Source organism: Coregonus lavaretus, assembly GCF_964263955.1.
Source record: "Coregonus lavaretus genome assembly, chromosome: 8".
Taxonomy (NCBI): domain Eukaryota; kingdom Metazoa; phylum Chordata; class Actinopteri; order Salmoniformes; family Salmonidae; genus Coregonus; species Coregonus lavaretus.
This window is the reverse complement of record NC_139995.1, coordinates 62949784-62969984: the sequence shown is the minus strand read 5'-3', so window position 1 is coordinate 62969984 and position 20201 is coordinate 62949784. Positions and strand designations below refer to the sequence as shown.

Genomic DNA, 20201 nt, shown 5'->3' with positions numbered 1-20201 from the left:
ATATCCTCTGTGGGGTTGGGGCTGGCTGTGGTCTAGGTATTATAATGTTGTTAATATCCTCTGTGGGGTTGGGGTTGGCTGTGGTCTAGGTATTATAATGTTGTTAATATCCTCTGTGGGGTTGGGGTTGGGGCTGGCTGTGGTCTAGGTATTATAATGTTGTTATTATCCTCTGTGGGGTTGGGGTTGGGGCTGGCTGTGGTCTAGGTATTATAATGTTGTTAATATCCTCTGTGGGGTTGGGGTTGGGGCTGGCTGTGGTCTAGGTATTATAATGTTGTTAATATCCTCTGTGGGGTTGGGGTTGGGGCTGGCTGTGGTCCAGGTATTATAATGTTGTTAATATCCTCTGTGGGGTTGGGGTTGGGGCTGGCTGTGGTCCAGGTATTATAATGTTGTTAATATCCTCTGTGGGGTTGGGGCTGGCTGTGGTCTAGGTATTATAATGTTGTTAATATCCTCTGTGGGGTTGGGGTTGGGGCTGGCTGTGGTCTAGGTATTATAATGTTGTTAATATCCTCTGTGGGGTTGGGGTTGGGGCTGGCTGTGGTCCAGGTATTATAATGTTGTTAATATCCTCTGTGGGGTTGGGGCTGGCTGTGGTCTAGGTATTATAATGTTGTTAATATCCTCTGTGGGGTTGGGGTTGGGGCTGGCTGTGGTCTAGGTATTATAATGTTGTTATTATCCTCTGTGGGGTTGGGGTTGGGGCTGGCTGTGGTCTAGGTATTATAATGTTGTTAATATCCTCTGTGGGGTTGGGGCTGGCTGTGGTCTAGGTATTATAATTTTGTTAATATCCTCTGTGGGGTTGGGGTTGGGGCTGGCTGTGGTCTAGGTATTATAATGTTGTTAATATCCTCTGTGGGGTTGGGGCTGGCTGTGGTCTAGGTATTATAATGTTGTTAATATCCTCTGTGGGGTTGGGGCTGGCTGTGGTCTAGGTATTATAATGTTGTTAATATCCTCTGTGGGGTTGGGGTTGGGGCTAGCTGTGGTCCAGATATTATAATGTTAATATCCTCTGTGGGGTTGGGGCTGGCTGTGGTCTAGGTATTATAATGTTGTTAATATCCTCTGTGGGGTTGGGGTTGGGGCTGGCTGTGGTCTAGGTATTATAATGTTGTTAATATCCTCTGTGGGGTTGGGGCTGGCTGTGGTCTAGGTATTATAATGTTGTTAATATCCTCTGTGGGGTTGGGGCTGGCTGTGGTCTAGGTATTATAATGTTGTTAATATCCTCTGTGGGGTTGGGGTTGGGGCTGGCTGTGGTCTAGGTATTATAATGTTGTTAATATCCTCTGTGGGGTTGGGGCTGGCTGTGGTCTAGGTATTATAATGTTGTTAATATCCTCTGTGGGGTTGGGGTTGGCTGTGGTCTAGGTATTATAATGTTGTTAATATCCTCTGTGGGGTTGGGGTTGGCTGTGGTCTAGGTATTATAATGTTGTTAATATCCTCTGTGGGGTTGGGGCTGGCTGTGGTCTAGGTATTATAATGTTGTTAATATCCTCTGTGGGGTTGGGGCTGGCTGTGGTCTAGGTATTATAATGTTGTTAATATCCTCTGTGGGGTTGGGGCTGGCTGTGGTGTAGGTATTATAATGTTGTTAATATCCTCTGTGGGGTTGGGGTTGGGGCTGGCTGTGGTCTAGGTATTATAATGTTGTTAATATCCTCTGTGGGGTTGGGGCTGGCTGTGGTCCAGGTATTATAATGTTGTTAATATCCTCTGTGGGGTTGGGGCTGGCTGTGGTCTAGGTATTATAATGTTGTTAATATCCTCTGTGGGGTTGGGGCTGGCTGTGGTCTAGGTATTATAATGTTGTTAATATCCTCTGTGGGGTTGGGGCTGGCTGTGGTCTAGGTATTATAATGTTGTTAATATCCTCAGTGGGGTTGGGGCTGGCTGTGGTCTAGGTATTATAATGTTGTTAATATCCTCAGTGGGGTTGGGGCTGGCTGTGGTCTAGGTATTATAATGTTGTTAATATCCTCTGTGGGGTTGGGGCTGGCTGTGGTCCAGGTATTATAATGTTGTTAATATCCTCTGTGGGGTTGGGGCTGGCTGTGGTCTAGGTATTATAATGTTGTTAATATCCTCTGTGGGGTTGGGGCTGGCTGTGGTCTAGGTATTATAATGTTGTTAATATCCTCTGTGGGGTTGGGGCTGGCTGTGGTCCAGGTATTATAATGTTGTTAATATCCTCTGTGGGGTTGGGGCTGGCTGTGGTCCAGGTATTATAATGTTGTTAATATCCTCTGTGGGGTTGGGGCTGGCTGTGGTCTAGGTATTATAATGTTGTTAATATCCTCTGTGGGGTTGGGGCTGGCTGTGGTCTAGGTATTATAATGTTGTTAATATCCTCTGTGGGGTTGGGGCTGACTTTGGTCTAGGTATTATAATGTTGTTAATATCCTCTGTGGGGTTGGGGCTGGCTGTGGTCCAGGTATTATAATGTTGTTAATATCCTCTGTGGGGTTGGGGTTGGGGCTGGCTATGGTCTAGGTATTATAATGTTGTTAATATCCTCTGTGGGGTTGGGGTTGGGGCTGGCTGTGGTCTAGGTATTATAATGTTGTTAATATCCTCTGTGGGGTTGGGGTTGGGGCTGGCTGTGGTCTAGGTATTATAATGTTCTTAATATCCTCTGTGGGGTTGGGGCTGGCTGTGGTCTAGGTATTATAATGTTCTTAATATCCTCTGTGGGGTTGGGGTTGGGGCTGGCTGTGGTCTAGGTATTATAATGTTGTTAATATCCTCTGTGGGGTTGGGGCTGGCTGTGGTCTAGGTATTATAATGTTGTTAATATCCTCTGTGGGGTTGGGGCTGGCTGTGGTCCAGGTATTATAATGTTGTTAATATCCTCTGTGGGGTTGGGGTTGGGGCTGGCTGTGGTCCAGGTATTATAATGTTGTTAATATCCTCTGTGGGGTTGGGGCTGGCTGTGGTCCAGGTATTATAATGTTGTTAATATCCTCTGTGGGGTTGGGGCTGGCTGTGGTCTAGGTATTATAATGTTGTTAATATCCTCTGTGGGGTTGGGGCTGGCTGTGGTCCAGGTATTATAATGTTGTTAATATCCTCTGTGGGGTTGGGGCTGGCTGTGGTCTAGGTATTATAATGTTGTTAATATCCTCTGTGGGGTTGGGGCTGGCTGTGGTCCAGGTATTATAATGTTGTTAATATCCTCTGTGGGGTTGGGGTTGGGGCTGGCTGTGGTCCAGGTATTATAATGTTGTTAATATCCTCTGTGGGGTTGGGGTTGGGGCTGGCTGTGGTCTAGGTATTATAATGTTGTTAATATCCTCTGTGGGGTTGGGGTTGGGGCTGGCTGTGGTCCAGGTATTATAATGTTGTTAATATCCTCTGTGGGGTTGGGGTTGGGGCTGGCTGTGGTCCAGGTATTATAATGTTGTTAATATCCTCTGTGGGGTTGGGGTTGGGGCTGGCTGTGGTCTAGGTATTATAATGTTGTTAATATCCTCTGTGGGGTTGGGGCTGGCTGTGGTCTAGGTATTATAATGTTGTTAATATCCTCTGTGGGGTTGGGGTTGGGGCTGGCTGTGGTCTAGGTATTATAATGTTGTTAATATCCTCTGTGGGGTTGGGGCTGGCTGTGGTCTAGGTATTATAATGTTGTTAATATCCTCTGTGGGGTTGGGGCTGGCTGTGGTCCAGGTATTATAATGTTGTTAATATCCTCTGTGGGGTTGGGGCTGGCTGTGGTCTAGGTATTATAATGTTGTTAATATCCTCTGTGGGGTTGGGGTTGGGGCTGGCTGTGGTCTAGGTATTATAATGTTGTTAATATCCTCTGTGGGGTTGGGGCTGGCTGTGGTCTAGGTATTATAATGTTGTTAATATCCTCTGTGGGGTTGGGGCTGGCTGTGGTCCAGGTATTATAATGTTGTTAATATCCTCTGTGGGGTTGGGGCTGGCTGTGGTCTAGGTATTATAATGTTGTTAATATCCTCTGTGGGGTTGGGGTTGGGGCTGGCTGTGGTCTAGGTATTATAATGTTGTTAATATCCTCTGTGGGGTTGGGGCTGGGGCTGGCTGTGGTCTAGGTATTATAATGTTGTTAATATCCTCTGTGGGGTTGGGGCTGGCTGTGGTCTAGGTATTATAATGTTGTTAATATCCTCTGTGGGGTTGGGGCTGGCTGTGGTCCAGGTATTATAATGTTGTTAATATCCTCTGTGGGGTTGGGGCTGGCTGTGGTCTAGGTATTATAATGTTGTTAATATCCTCTGTGGGGTTGGGGCTGGCTGTGGTCTAGGTATTATAATGTTGTTAATATCCTCTGTGGGGTTGGGGCTGGCTGTGGTCTAGGTATTATAATGTTGTTAATATCCTCTGTGGGGTTGGGGCTGGCTGTGGTCCAGGTATTATAATGTTGTTAATATCCTCTGTGGGGTTGGGGCTGGCTGTGGTCTAGGTATTATAATGTTGTTAATATCCTCTGTGGGGTTGGGGCTGGCTGTGGTCTAGGTATTATAATGTTGTTAATATCCTCTGTGGGGTTGGGGCTGGCTGTGGTCTAGGTATTATAATGTTGTTAATATCCTCTGTGGGGTTGGGGCTGGCTGTGGTCTAGGTATTATAATGTTGTTAATATCCTCTGTGGGGTTGGGGTTGGGGCTGGCTGTGGTCTAGGTATTATAATGTTGTTAATATCCTCTGTGGGGTTGGGGTTGGGGCTGGCTGTGGTCCAGGTATTATAATGTTGTTAATATCCTCTGTGGGGTTGGGGCTGGCTGTGGTCTAGGTATTATAATGTTGTTAATATCCTCTGTGGGGTTGGGGTTGGGGCTGGCTGTGGTCCAGGTATTATAATGTTGTTAATATCCTCTGTGGGGTTGGGGCTGGCTGTGGTCTAGGTATTATAATGTTGTTAATATCCTCTGTGGGGTTGGGGCTGGCTGTGGTCCAGGTATTATAATGTTGTTAATATCCTCTGTGGGGTTGGGGCTGGCTGTGGTCTAGGTATTATAATGTTGTTAATATCCTCTGTGGGGTTGGGGCTGGCTGTGGTCTAGGTATTATAATGTTGTTAATATCCTCTGTGGGGTTGGGGTTGGGGCTGGCTGTGGTCTAGGTATTATAATGTTGTTAATATCCTCTGTGGGGTTGGGGCTGGCTGTGGTCTAGGTATTATAATGTTGTTAATATCCTCTGTGGGGTTGGGGCTGGCTGTGGTCTAGGTATTATAATGTTGTTAATATCCTCTGTGGGGTTGGGGCTGGCTGTGGTCTAGGTATTATAATGTTGTTAATATCCTCTGTGGGGTTGGGGCTGGCTGTGGTCTAGGTATTATAATGTTGTTAATATCCTCTGTGGGGTTGGGGTTGGGGCTGGCTGTGGTCTAGGTATTATAATGTTGTTAATATCCTCTGTGGGGTTGGGGTTGGGGCTGGCTGTGGTCTAGGTATTATAATGTTGTTAATATCCTCTGTGGGGTTGGGGCTGGCTGTGGTCTAGGTATTATAATGTTGTTAATATCCTCTGTGGGGTTGGGGCTGGCTGTGGTCTAGGTATTATAATGTTGTTAATATCCTCTGTGGGGTTGGGGCTGGCTGTGGTCCAGGTATTATAATGTTGTTAATATCCTCTGTGGGGTTGGGGCTGGCTGTGGTCCAGGTATTATAATGTTGTTAATATCCTCTGTGGGGTTGGGGCTGGCTGTGGTCTAGGTATTATAATGTTGTTAATATCCTCTGTGGGGTTGGGGCTGGCTTTGGTCTAGGTATTATAATGTTGTTAATATCCTCTGTGGGGTTGGGGTTGGGGCTGGCTGTGGTCTAGGTATTATAATGTTGTTAATATCCTCTGTGGGGTTGGGGTTGGGGCTGGCTGTGGTCTAGGTATTATAATGTTGTTAATATCCTCTGTGGGGTTGGGGCTGGCTGTGGTCTAGGTATTATAATGTTGTTAATATCCTCTGTGGGGTTGGGGCTGGCTGTGGTCTAGGTATTATAATGTTGTTAATATCCTCTGTGGGGTTGGGGCTGGCTGTGGTCTAGGTATTATAATGTTGTTAATATCCTCTGTGGGGTTGGGGCTGGCTGTGGTCTAGGTATTATAATGTTGTTAATATCCTCTGTGGGGTTGGGGCTGGCTGTGGTCCAGGTATTATAATGTTGTTAATATCCTCTGTGGGGTTGGGGTTGGGGCTGGCTGTGGTCTAGGTATTATAATGTTGTTAATATCCTCTGTGGGGTTGGGGTTGGGGCTGGCTGTGGTCTAGGTATTATAATGTTGTTAATATCCTCTGTGGGGTTGGGGTTGGGGCTGGCTGTGGTCTAGGTATTATAATGTTGTTAATATCCTCTGTGGGGTTGGGGTTGGGGCTGGCTGTGGTCCAGGTATTATAATGTTGTTAATATCCTCTGTGGGGTTGGGGCTGGCTGTGGTCTAGGTATTATAATGTTGTTAATATCCTCTGTGGGGTCGGGGTTGGGGCTGGCTGTGGTCTATGTATTATAATGTTGTTAATATCCTCTGTGGGGTTGGGGCTGGCTGTGGTCTAGGTATTATAATGTTGTTAATATCCTCTGTGGGGTTGGGGCTGGCTGTGGTCTAGGTATTATAATGTTGTTAATATCCTCTGTGGGGTTGGGGCAGGCTGTGGTCTAGGTATTATAATGTTGTTAATATCCTCTGTGGGGTTGGGGCTGGCTGTGGTCTAGGTATTATAATGTTGTTAATATCCTCTGTGGGGTTGGGGCTGGCTGTGGTCTAGGTATTATAATGTTGTTAATATCCTCTGTGGGGTTGGGGCTGGCTGTGGTCTAGGTATTATAATGTTGTTAATATCCTCTGTGGGGTTGGGGTTGGCTGTGGTCTAGGTATTATAATGTTGTTAATATCCTCTGTGGGGTTGGGGTTGGGGCTGGCTGTGGTCTAGGTATTATAATGTTGTTAATATCCTCTGTGGGGTTGGGGCTGGCTGTGGTCTAGGTATTATAATGTTGTTAATATCCTCTGTGGGGTTGGGGCAGGCTGTGGTCTAGGTATTATAATGTTGTTAATATCCTCTGTGGGGTTGGGGCTGGCTGTGGTCTAGGTATTATAATGTTGTTAATATCCTCTGTGGGGTTGGGGCTGGCTGTGGTCTAGGTATTATAATGTTGTTAATATCCTCTGTGGGGTTGGGGCTGGCTGTGGTCTAGGTATTATAATGTTGTTAATATCCTCTGTGGGGTTGGGGTTGGCTGTGGTCTAGGTATTATAATGTTGTTAATATCCTCTGTGGGGTTGGGGTTGGGGCTGGCTGTGGTCTAGGTATTATAATGTTGTTAATATCCTCTGTGGGGTTGGGGCTGGGGCTGGCTGTGGTCTAGGTATTATAATGTTGTTAATATCCTCTGTGGGGTTGGGGCTGGGGCTGGCTGTGGTCTAGGTATTATAATGTTGTTAATATCCTCTGTGGGGTTGGGGCTGGCTGTGGTCTAGGTATTATAATGTTGTTAATATCCTCTGTGGGGTTGGGGCTGGCTGTGGTCCAGGTATTATAATGTTGTTAATATCCTCTGTGGGGTTGGGGCTGGCTGTGGTCCAGGTATTATAATGTTATTAATATCCTCTGTGGGGTTGGGGTTGGGGCTGGCTGTGGTCTAGGTATTATAATGTTGTTAATATCCTCTGTGGGGTTGGGGCTGGCTGTGGTCTAGGTATTATAATGTTGTTAATATCCTCTGTGGGGTTAGGGTTAGGGTTAGGGTTGGGTTAGGGTTGGGGTTAGGGGCTGGGTTAGGGGCAGCCTGTTATCCCTCTACCTTTTTTTCTCCTATTTTTGTTACTTTTTTTGTAGAGTGGGTTAGGGTTAGGGTTAGGGTTAGTGACCTTTCTACACTGAACAAAAATATAAACGCAACATGCAACAATTTCTAAGACTTTACCGAGTTACAGTTTATAGAAGGAATTCATTCAATTGAAAGATATTAATTAGGCCCTAATCTATGGATTTCACATGACTGGGAATACAGATACGGATCCGTTGGTTCAGATACCTAAAAAAAAAGAGATAGGGGTGTTGATTGTGGGCTGTGGAATGTTTTCCCTCTCTTCTTCAATGGCTTTGTGAAATTGCTGGATATTGGCAGGAACTGGAACACGCTGTCGTACACGTCGATCCAGAGCATCCCAAACATGCTCAATGGGTGACATGTCTGGTGAGTATGCAGGCCATGGAAGAACTGGGACATTTTCAGCCTCCAGGAATTGTGTCCAGATCCTTGTGACATGGGGCTGTGCATTATCATGCTGAAACATGAGGTGATGGCAACGGATGAATGGCACGACAATGGGTCTCAGGATCTCGTCACGGTATCTCTGTGCATTCAAATTACCATTGATAAAATGCAATTGTGTTCGTTGTCCGTAGCTTATGCCTGCCCATACCATAACCTCACCGCCACCATGGGACATCAGCAAACCGCTCGCCCACACGAGCCATCTGCCCGGTACAGTTGAAATCGGGATTCATCCATTAAGAACACACTTCTCCATCTTGCCAGTGTCCATCGAAGGTGAGCATTTGCCCACTGAAGTCAGTTACGACACCGAACTGCAGTCAGGTCAAGACCCTGGTGAGGACCACGAGCGCGCAGATGAGATTCCCTGAGACGGTTTCTGATAGTTTGTGCAGAAATTATTTGGTTGTGCAAACCCACAGTTTCATCAGCTGTCCGGGTGTCTGGCCTCAGACCATGCCGCAGGTGACGAAGCTGGATGTGGAGTTCCTGGGCTGGTATGGTTACATGTGGTCTGCTGTTGTGAGGCCGGTTGGACGTACTGCCAAATTCTCTATGGTAGAGAAATGAAGATTAAATTCTCTGGCAATTGCTCTGGTGGACATTCCTGCAGTCAACATGCCAATTGCATGTTCTCTCAAAACTTAAGACATCTGTGGCATTGTGTTGTGAGATAAAACTGCACATTTAATTGGCCTTTTGCAGTCCCCAGCACAAGGTGCAGCTGTGTAATGATCATGCTGTTTAATTAACTTCTTGATATGCCACACCTTTTTGTGCATATGGAAGATTTCTGGGATCTTTTATTTCAGCTCATGAATCATGGGACCAACACTTTACATGTTGCGTTATATATTTTTGTTCAGTGTATATGAAATAACACTTAAACTATGTTGATTTGCTGCAGGTGGATGTCTGGCAGTAAGTGAAGGTCTGGGTGGAGGTGTTGGTCTGGTCCAGGAGCCCACTGACGAGGTGCAACTCAGGTTCTTCTACAGCTGTCAGTCGCGCTCCGCCGAGGCCGTCCGAGAGGTCACAGAGTTCGCAAAGAGCATCCCTGGCTTCGTGGGATTGGACCTGAATGATCAGGTGACTCTGCTGAAGTACGGCGTCATCGAGGTGCTCATCATCATGTGGGCTCCGCTCATGAACAAAGATGGTACGCTGATCTCCTATGGACAGATCTTCATGACCAGAGAGTTCCTGAAGAGCCTGAGGAAACCCTTCTGTGATATGATGGAGCCCAAGTTTGAGTTCTCTGTCAAGTTCAACACCCTGGAGCTGTATGACAGTGATATGGCTCTCTTCCTCGCCGTCATCATCCTCAGTGGAGGTTAGTACTATAATAATATTATTATCATCATTATATCATGACAACAACCAAAATATTATATTATTACTACAACTACTACAACTACTACTACTACTACTACTACTACTAATACTACTAATACTAATACTACTACTAATACTAATACTACTACTAATAATAATAATAATAATAATAATAATATGGTCATCATCCTCAGAGGAGGTGGGTGGGGCTTAGTCATCATCCTCAGCAGAGGTGGGTGGGGCTTTACAGTCTAGAAAAGTGGTATTCCAATTTTTTAAGCGGGGACCCTATTTTTTCATCAACAAATAACTTTCAATTCATTATATTTTCAAGAAACGAATAAAAACATTTACTCAATAAGATTTTATTTTTAAATTGATCTTTCTCAAAAACGTTTATGATGATTTTTTTTTTTTTATTGGTCGCGACCCCGACTTTGTCTAGAATAAACTCAAATTCAATTAAATTCAACATCTCTCAAAATCTCTGTTGGACATTATATTAGGGTTATATTAGTTATATTAGGGTTAGGGTTAATCAGCATCTAATCTCTGTTGGACATTATATTAGTTATATTAATTATATTAGTTATATTAGGGTTAGGGTTAATCAGCATCTAATCTCTGTTGGACATTATATTAGTTATATTAGTTATATTAATTATATTAGTTATATTAGGGTTAGGGTTAATCAGCATCTAATCTCTGTTGGACATTATATTAGTTATATTAGTTATATTAGGGTTAGGGTTAATCAGCATCTAATCTCTGTTGGACATTATATTAGGGTTATATTAGTTATATTAATTATATTAGTTATATTAGGGTTAGGGTTAATCAGCATCTAATCTCTGTTGGACATTATATTAGGGTTATATTAGTTATATTAATTATATTAGTTATATTAGGGTTAGGGTTAATCAGCATCTAATCTCTGTTGGACATTATATTAGGGTTATATTAGTTATATTAGGGTTAGGATTAATCAGCATCTAATCTCTGTTGGACATTATATTATGGTTATATTAGTTAAATTATTTATATTAGTTATATTAGGGTTATTAGGGTTATATTAGTTATATTAAGGTTATATTAGTTATATTAGGGTTATTAGTTATATTAGGGTTATATTAGTTATATTAGTTATATTAGTTATATTAGGGTTATATTAGTTATATTAGTTATATTAGTTATATTAGGGTTATATTAGTTATATTAGGGTTATAATTGTTATATTATGGTTATATTAGTTATATTAGTTATATTAGTTATATTAGTTATATTAGTTATATTAGTGTTTGGGTTAATCAGCATCTAATCTCTGTTGGACAGGCATTACACAGCGACACCTAGCGTATCTCACACAGACAAGTTTGACCTGTTTAATAGAAGCAGCATGGATTTAGGGTTAGGGTTAATACATACAGTAAGTGGAGTTGGATATCTATATATATATAGTTATATTAGTTATTACACCTGTTCTATAGTTGGCAGCATATTACATACAGTAAGTGGAGTTGGATATATATATATATATATATATAGTTATATTAGTTATTACACCTGTTCTATAGTTGGCAGCATATTACATTACATACAGTAAGTGGAGTTGGATATATATATATATATAGTTATATTAGTTATTACACCTGTTCTATAGTTGGCAGCATATTACATTACATACAGTAAGTGGAGTTGGAAGTATTTTATATACAGTAAGTGGAGTTGGCAGTATATTACATACAGGAAGTGGAGTTGGCAGTATATTATATACAGTAAGTGGAGTTGGCAGTATATTATATACAGTAAGTGGAGTTGGCAGTATATTATATACAGTAAGTGGAGTTGGCAGTATACTATATACAGTAAGTGGAGTTGGCAGTATATTACATAAGTGGAGTTGGCAGTATATTATATACAGTAAGTGGAGTTGGCAGTATACTATATACAGTAAGTGGAGTTGGCAGTATATTATATACAGTAAGTGGAGTTGGCAGCATATTACATAAGTGGAGTTGGCAGTATATTACATACAGGAAGTGGAGTTGGCAGTATATTATATACAGTAAGTGGAGTTGGCAGTATATTATATATAGTAAGTGGAGTTGGCAGTATATTATATACAGTAAGTGGAGTTGGCAGTATATTATATACAGTAAGTGGAGTTGGCAGTATATTATATACAGTAAGTGGAGTTGGCAGTATATTATATACAGTAAGTGGAGTTGGCAGTATATTATATACAGTAAGTGGAGTTGGCAGCATATTATATACAGTAAGTGGAGTTGGCAGTATATTATATACAGTAAGTGGAGTTGGCAGTATATTATATACAGTAAGTGGAGTTGGCAGTATATTATATACAGTAAGTGGAGTTGGCAGTATATTATATACAGTAAGTGGAGTTGGCAGTATACTATATACAGTAAGTGGAGTTGGCAGTATATTACATAAGTGGAGTTGGCAGTATATTACATACAGGAAGTGGAGTTGGCAGTATATTATATACAGTAAGTGGAGTTGGCAGTATATTATATACAGTAAGTGGAGTTGGCAGTATATTATATACAGTAAGTGGAGTTGGCAGTATATTATATACAGTAAGTGGAGTTGGCAGTATACTATATACAGTAAGTGGAGTTGGCAGCATATTACATAAGTGGAGTTGGCAGTATATTATATACAGTAAGTGGAGTTGGCAGTATATTATATACAGTAAGTGGAGTTGGCAGTATATTATATACAGTAAGTGGAGTTGGCAGTATATTACATAAGTGGAGTTGGCAGTATATTATATACAGTAAGTGGAGTTGGCAGTATATTATATACAGTAAGTGGAGTTGGCAGTATACTATATACAGTAAGTGGAGTTGGCAGCATATTATATACAGTAAGTGGAGTTGGCAGTATATTATATACAGTAAGTGGAGTTGGCAGTATATTATATACAGTAAGTGGAGTTGGCAGTATATTATATACAGTAAGTGGAGTTGGCAGTATATTATATAGAGTAAGTGGAGTTGGCAGTATACTATATACAGTAAGTGGAGTTGGCAGCATATTACATAAGTGGAGTTGGCAGTATATTATATACAGTAAGTGGAGTTGGCATTATATTATATACAGTAAGTGGAGTTGGCAGTATATTATATACAGTAAGTGGAGTTGGCAGTATATTACATAAGTGGAGTTGGCAGTATATTATATACAGTAAGTGGAGTTGGCAGTATATTATATACAGTAAGTGGAGTTGGCAGTATACTATATACAGTAAGTGGAGTTGGCAGCATATTATATACAGTAAGTGGAGTTGGCAGTATATTATATACAGTAAGTGGAGTTGGCAGTATATTATATACAGTAAGTGGAGTTGGCAGTATATTATATACAGTAAGTGGAGTTGGCAGTATATTATATAGAGTAAGTGGAGTTGGCAGTATACTATATACAGTAAGTGGAGTTGGCAGCATATTACATAAGTGGAGTTGGCAGTATATTATATACAGTAAGTGGAGTTGGCATTATATTATATACAGTAAGTGGAGTTGGCAGTATATTATATACAGTAAGTGGAGTTGGATATATATATATATATATATATATATATATATATATATATATATATATATATATATAGTTATATTAGTTATTACACCTGTTCTATAGTTGGCAGCATATTACACTACATACAGTACGTGGAGTTGGAAGTATTTTATATACAGGAAGTGGAGTTGGCAGTATATTACATACAGTAACTGGAGTTGGAAGTATATTACATACAGGAAGTGGAGTTGGCAGTATATTATATACAGTAAGTGGAGTTGGCAGTATATTATATACAGTAAGTGGAGTTGGCAGTATATTATATACAGTAAGTGGAGTTGGCAGTATACTATATACAGTAAGTGGAGTTGGCAGTATATTATATACAGTAAGTGGAGTTGGCAGTATATTATATACAGTAAGTGGAGTTGGCAGCATATTACATAAGTGGAGTTGGCAGTATATTACATACAGGAAGTGGAGTTGGCAGTATATTATATACAGTAAGTGGAGTTGGCAGTATATTATATACAGTAAGTGGAGTTGGCAGTATACTATATACAGTAAGTGGAGTTGGCAGCATATTACATAAGTGGAGTTGGCAGTATATTATATACAGTAAGTGGAGTTGGCAGTATATTATATACAGTAAGTGGAGTTGGCAGTATATTATATACAGTAAGTGGAGTTGGCAGTATATTACATAAGTGGAGTTGGCAGTATATTATATACAGTAAGTGGAGTTGGCAGTATATTATATACAGTAAGTGGAGTTGGCAGTATATTATATACAGTAAGTGGAGTTGGCAGTATATTATATACAGTAAGTGGAGTTGGCAGTATACTATATACAGTAAGTGGAGTTGGCAGCATATTACATAAGTGGAGTTGGCAGTATATTATATACAGTAAGTGGAGTTGGCAGTATATTATATACAGTAAGTGGAGTTGGCAGTATATTATATACAGTAAGTGGAGTTGGCAGTATACTATATACAGTAAGTGGAGTTGGCAGCATATTACATAAGTGGAGTTGGCAGTATATTATATACAGTAAGTGGAGTTGGCAGTATATTATATACAGTAATTGGAGTTGGCAGTATATTACATAAGTGGAGTTGGCAGTATATTATATACAGTAAGTAGAGTTGGCAGTATATTATGTACAGTAAGTGGAGTTGGCAGCAAATTACGTACAGTAAGTGGGGTTGGCAGTATATTATATAAGTGGAGTTGGCAGTATATTATATACAGTAAGTGGAGTTGGCAGTATATTACATAAGTGGAGTTGGCAGTATATTATATACAGTAAGTGGAGTTGGCAGTATATTATATACAGTAAGTGGAGTTGGCAGTATATTATATACAGTAAGTGGAGTTGGCAGCATATTATATACAGTAAGTGGAGTTGGCAGTATATTATATACAGTAAGTGGAGTTGGCAGTATATTACATACAGTAAGTGGAGTTGGCAGTATATTATATACAGTAAGTGGAGTTGGCAGCATATTACATAAGTGGAGTTGGCAGTATATTATATACAGTAAGTGGAGTTGGTAGTATATTATACACAGTAAGTGGAGTTGGCAGTATATTATATACAGTAAGTGGAGTTGGCAGTATACTATATACAGTAAGTGGAGTTGGCAGTATATTATATATAGTAAGTGGAGTTGGCAGTATATTATATACAGTAAGTTGCTGTAGTCAATGAATAGCATTCTCACGTAGGTGTTCCTTTTGTCCAAGTGTGAAAGGGCAGTGTGGAGTGCAATAGAGATTGCGTCATCTGTGGATCTGTTGGGGTGGTATACGAATTGGAGTGGGTCTAGGGTTTCTGGGATGATGGTGTTGATGTGAGCCATGACCAGCCTTTCTAAGCATTTCATGGCTACAGACGTGAGTGCTACAGGTCGGTAGTCATTTAGACAGGTTACCTTAGTGTTCTTGGGTACAGGAACTATGGTCGTCTGCTTGAAACATGTTGGTATTACAGACTCAGTCAGGGACATGTTGAAAATGTCAGTGAAGACACTTGCCAGCTGGTCAGTGCATGCTCTGAGTACACGTCCTGGTAATCCGTCTGGCACTGCAGCCTTGTGAATGTTGACCTGTTTAAAGGTCTTACATCGGCTACAGAGAGCGAGATCACACAGTCATCCGGAACAGCTGGTGTTCTCATGCATGCTTCAGTGTTGAGGGGTCCAGGTGGAGCTTGTCCACATCAAGAGTGGCGCAGTGGTCTAAGGCACTGCATCGCAATGCTAGCTGTGCCACTAGAGATCCTGGTTCGAATCCAGGCTCTGTCGTAGCCGGCCGCGACCGGGAGACCCATGGAGCGGCGCACAATTGGCCCAGGGTAGGGGAGGGAATGGCCGGCAGGGATGTAACTCAGTTGGTAGAGCATGGTGTTTGCAACGCCAGGGTTGTGGGTTCGATTCCCACGGGGGGCCAGTAAGAAAAATGAATTAAAAAATAAATAAATGTATGCACTCACTAACTGTAAGTCCCTCTGGATAAGAGCGTCTGCTAAATGACTAAAAAAATAAAATAAACATGTACTGTACACTACATGACCAAAGGTATGTGGACACCTGCTTGTAGAACATCTAATTCCAAAATCATGGACATTAATATGGAGTTGGTCCCCCCTTTGCTGCTATAACAGCCTCCACTCTTCTGGGAAGGCTTTCCACTAGATGTTGGAACATTGCTGTGGGGACTTGCTTCCATTCAGCCACAAGAGCATTAGTGAGGTCGGGCACTGATGTTGAGTGATTAGGCCTGGCTCGCAGTCGGCGTTCCAATATTTTTATTTATTTTTATTTTTTATTTAACCTTTATTTAACCAGGTAAGCCAGTTGAGAACAAGTTCTCATTTCCAACTGCGACCTGGCCAAGATAAAGCAAAGCAGTGCGATAAAAACAACAACACAGAGTTACATATGGGGTAAAACAAAACATAAAGTCAAAAATACAACAGAAAATATATATACAGTGTGTTCAAATGTAGTAAGTTATGGAGGTAAGGCAATAAATAGGCCATAGTGCAAAATAGTTACAATTTCGTATTAACACTGGAATGATAGATGTGCAAAAGATGATGTGCAAATAGAGATACTGGGGTGCAAATGAGCAAAATAAATAACAATATGGGGATGAGGTAGTTGGGTGGGCTAATTTCAGATGGGCTGTGTACAGGTGCAGTGATCGGTAAGGTGCTCTGACAACTGATGCTTAAAGTTAGTGAGGGAGATAAGAGTCTCCAGCTTCAGAGATTTTTGCAGTTCGTTCCAGTCATTGGCAGCAGAGAACTGGAAGGAATGGCGGCCAAAGGAGGTGTTGGCTTTGGGGATGACCAGTGAGATATACCCGCTGGAGCGCAGACTACGGGTGGGTTTTTGCTCTGACATGCACTGTCAACTGTGCAACCTTATATAGACAGGTGTGTGCCTTTCCAAATCATGTCCAATCAATTGAATTTACCACAGGTAGACTCCAAGTTGTAGAAACATCTCAAGGATGATCAATGGAAACAGGATGCACCTGATCTCAATTTCGAGTCTCATAGCAAAGGGTCTGAATACTTATGTAAATAAGGTATTTCTGTGTTTTAGTTTTAATACATTTGCAAAAATTTGTAAAACCTGTTTTTGCTTTGTCATTATGGGGTATTGTGTGTAGATTGCTGAGGATTGTTATTTATTTGATCCATTTTAGAATAATGCTGTAACGTAACAAAATGTGGAAAAAAGGAAGGGGTCTGAAAACTTTCCAAATGCACTGTATCAACCTCAGCTCTCAGTCCTGCATTAAACCAGCTGTGCTAAAAGCCTCAAGCTGACACATCCTGTGTGTGTGTGTGTGTGTGTGTGTGTGTGTGTGTGTGTGTGTGTGTGTGTGTGTGTGTGTGTGTGTGTGTAGATCGTCCAGGCCTGCTGAATGTGAAGCCCATTGAGGAACTACAGGAAACAGTCCTACACTCTCTGGAGCTCCAGCTGAAACTTAACCACCCAGACTCCCTGCAGCTCTTCGCCAAGGTATTACCATGTACCAATATACAGTATACTGTAGAATACTCTGATGGGTTCTGAAGATATACAGTAGAATACTCAAATGGGTTCTGATTCTAGTTCTAACACTCTAATGGGTTCTAATTCTAGTTCTAACACTCTAATTGGTTCTAATTCTAGTTCTAACACTCTAATGGGTTCTAATTCTAACACTCTAATGGGTTCTAATTCTAGTTCTAACACTCGAATGGGTTCTAATTCTAGTTCTAACACTCGAATGGGTTCTAATTCTAGTTCTAACACTCTAATGGGTTCTAATTCTAGTTCTAACACTCTAATGGGTTCTAATTCTAGTTCTAACACTCTAATGGGTTCTAATTCTAGTTCTAATACTCTAATAGTCCCAATCGGTATTAGATAGAATGCTCGCCAGTGGGGAAAACCTGTGGTTACCTAAGTTACTTTACTGGCTCACAGCAAAAGCTTGACCCTTTTCAAATGCAAATGTTTTGTTGTCTGCTTATTTTAATCAATTACAAAACTACATTTAAGAAAAGTAAAACATGTTTAAAGATTATGTTTCAACATTGCCTGCTCCAGAGCATTCTCATTACTTAGAAAAACATAATATTGTAGGGCTACCCTCATGCCCCTTTTCGTGATGTGCTAGCAGCCAAGTGAGTGAGTGCTAGCTAGCTACCGACCAGAACATTATGCTAGCCAGGACCAACAACACAAACAAACAGACTATACAGCTACAAGTAGTGAGTGGAGTTACAAACAGACTATACAGCTACAAGTAGTGAGTGGAGTTACAAACAGACTATACAGCTACAAGTAGTGAGTGGGGTTACAAACAGACTATACTAAACAAGTTAAATGTCTTATACAGATGAAATATTTTCCTCACACATAGCCTACTTGGACACTGCGTCCCCCCATTTCCCACTCTCCCACATCGAATAGCCTGAAGCCACAGGGCTCTTCCCCCAGGCTCTGTTTCCCTACGCGGTAGCATTGGGATCCGTAGGGCTCTATTTCCCTACGCGGTAGCATTGGGATCCGTAGGGCCCTGTTTCCCTACGCGGTAGCATTGGGATCCGTAGGGCCCTGTTTCCCTACGCGGTAGCATTGGGATCCGTAGGGCCCTGTTTCCCTACGCGGTAGCATTGGGATCCGTAGGGCTCTATTTCCCTACGCGGTAGCATTGGGATCCGTAGGGCCCTGTTTCCCTACGCGGTAGCATTGGGATCCGTAGAGCCCTGTTTCCCTACGCGGTAGCATTGGGATCCGTAGGGCCCTGTTTCCCTACGCGGTAGCATTGGGATCCGTAGGGCCCTGTTTCCCTACGCGGTAGTCGCTCTGGATAAGAGCGTCTGCTAAATGACTAAAATGTAAATGTAAATTGCGATCCGTAGGTTGGGATTTTTGACCTGTTTACATGTACTGTACATGTACACAGTAGCTTTGCAGCATGTTTTCTTTTCTCTTCTATATAACTAAAAATCAACAACGAAGTTGGCTCTTTTACACTTTGGGTGAATGGGGAAGAATGTTTGTTTTTCCCCAATTTGGGGGCGTGGTCCTTATTATTACGTGAATATCGACTCGGAGTGTGGGTTCTGGAGATATACTGTAGAATACTCTAATGAGTTCTGGAGATATACTGTAGAATACTCTAATGAGTTCTGGAGATATACTGTAGAATACTCTAATGGGTTCTGGAGATATACTGTAGAATACTCTAATGGGTTCTGGAGATATACTGTAGAATACTCTAATGAGTTCTGGAGATATACTGTAGAATACTCTAATGAGTTCTGGAGATATACTGTAGAATACTCTAATGAGTTCTGGAGATATACTGTAGAATACTCTAATAGGTTCTAATTCTAGTTCTACTACTATAAAATTCTAAATCTATTCCTGTGGGTATTCCCCTGCTCTCAACCCAACTTCCTGTGTTTGTTTAACCTTTTTTTTTTTTTTTTTTACGTATTTGATCATTTTAATTCATTGGCTGTCTATAAAAGGCTCCTAACAAATGAAACATTATATTATGTATGGTTTAGGTTCTGCAGAAGATGACAGACCTGAGGCAGATTGTAACGGACCACGTCCACCTGATCCAGCTATTGAAGAAGACTGAAGTGGACATGTGTCTCCACCCCCTGCTGCAGGAGATCATGAGAGACCTCTACTAGTAGGGTCAATATGAAAAATGAAATGGCACCCTATATTCCCTATATAGTGCACTGCTTTTGCGCAATATATGAAATAGTTTTCCATCCAAGGTTACGGAAAGATACTGGTTGAAAACAGCATATGTATGTGTTAGTCCTATTGATGACACTGATGAGGCATATTGGAATAATATATTAGGGACTAGTAGTTACCTGAGATGTTAACCTGTCTGAGGTTATAGATTCTCAATGGTCCTATTGGCGCTGTTGGAAAGAAAAAAAAACTGTGATTATTATGAGCCGTAAACTGTAGTTCTCTGTATATCACCACCACAAATGAATATACGTTATGATAGATTCTGTTCATTACAGAGTTTATAAACAAACACTTACATACTTTTCCATCTATAATATCAAGATGTAACTGTCTTAAAGATGTTTCCCCATAGAACCAAATCGGCTACACTAGGTAACAGGCAGAAGGTCTACCTGTGAGATCTGATCTCAGTTGACTCACCTGCAACTTAGAGAGTGAACCTTCATAAGGGGTTCTATAGGGTTTCTATAGGGTTTCTATAGGGTTTCTATAGGGTTAGGGTTTCTATAGGGTTTCTATAGGGTTAGGGTTTCTATAGGGTTTCTATAGGGTTAGGGTTTCTATAGTGTTTCTATAGGGTTTCTATAGGGTTTCTATAGTGTTAGTGCTTCTATAGGGTTTCTATAGGGTTTCTATAGGGTATAGGGTTTCTATAGGGTTTCTATAGGGTTTCTATAGTGTTTCTATAGTGTTTCTATAGGGTTTCTATAGGGTATAGGGTTTCTATAGTGTTTCTATTGGGTTTCTATAGGGTTTCTATAGGGTTTCTATA

At 41.4% G+C, this 20201-nt stretch overlaps 1 protein-coding gene across 1 annotated transcript in view; it reads left to right on the top strand.

Annotated features, from left to right (window-relative positions):
* Positions 1-19603, top strand: part of pparg (peroxisome proliferator-activated receptor gamma) — a 227358-nt gene extending 207755 nt beyond the window's left edge. Inside the window, exons 7-9 of the mRNA XM_084167902.1 lie at positions 9166-9591; positions 17061-17176; positions 19222-19603. Of these exons, the coding sequence (XP_084024028.1) occupies positions 9166-9591; positions 17061-17176; positions 19222-19353 (674 nt within the window). The 3' untranslated portion in view covers positions 19354-19603. The remainder of the gene's footprint in view (positions 1-9165; positions 9592-17060; positions 17177-19221) is intronic.
* The last annotated feature ends 598 nt before the right edge of the window (positions 19604-20201 follow it).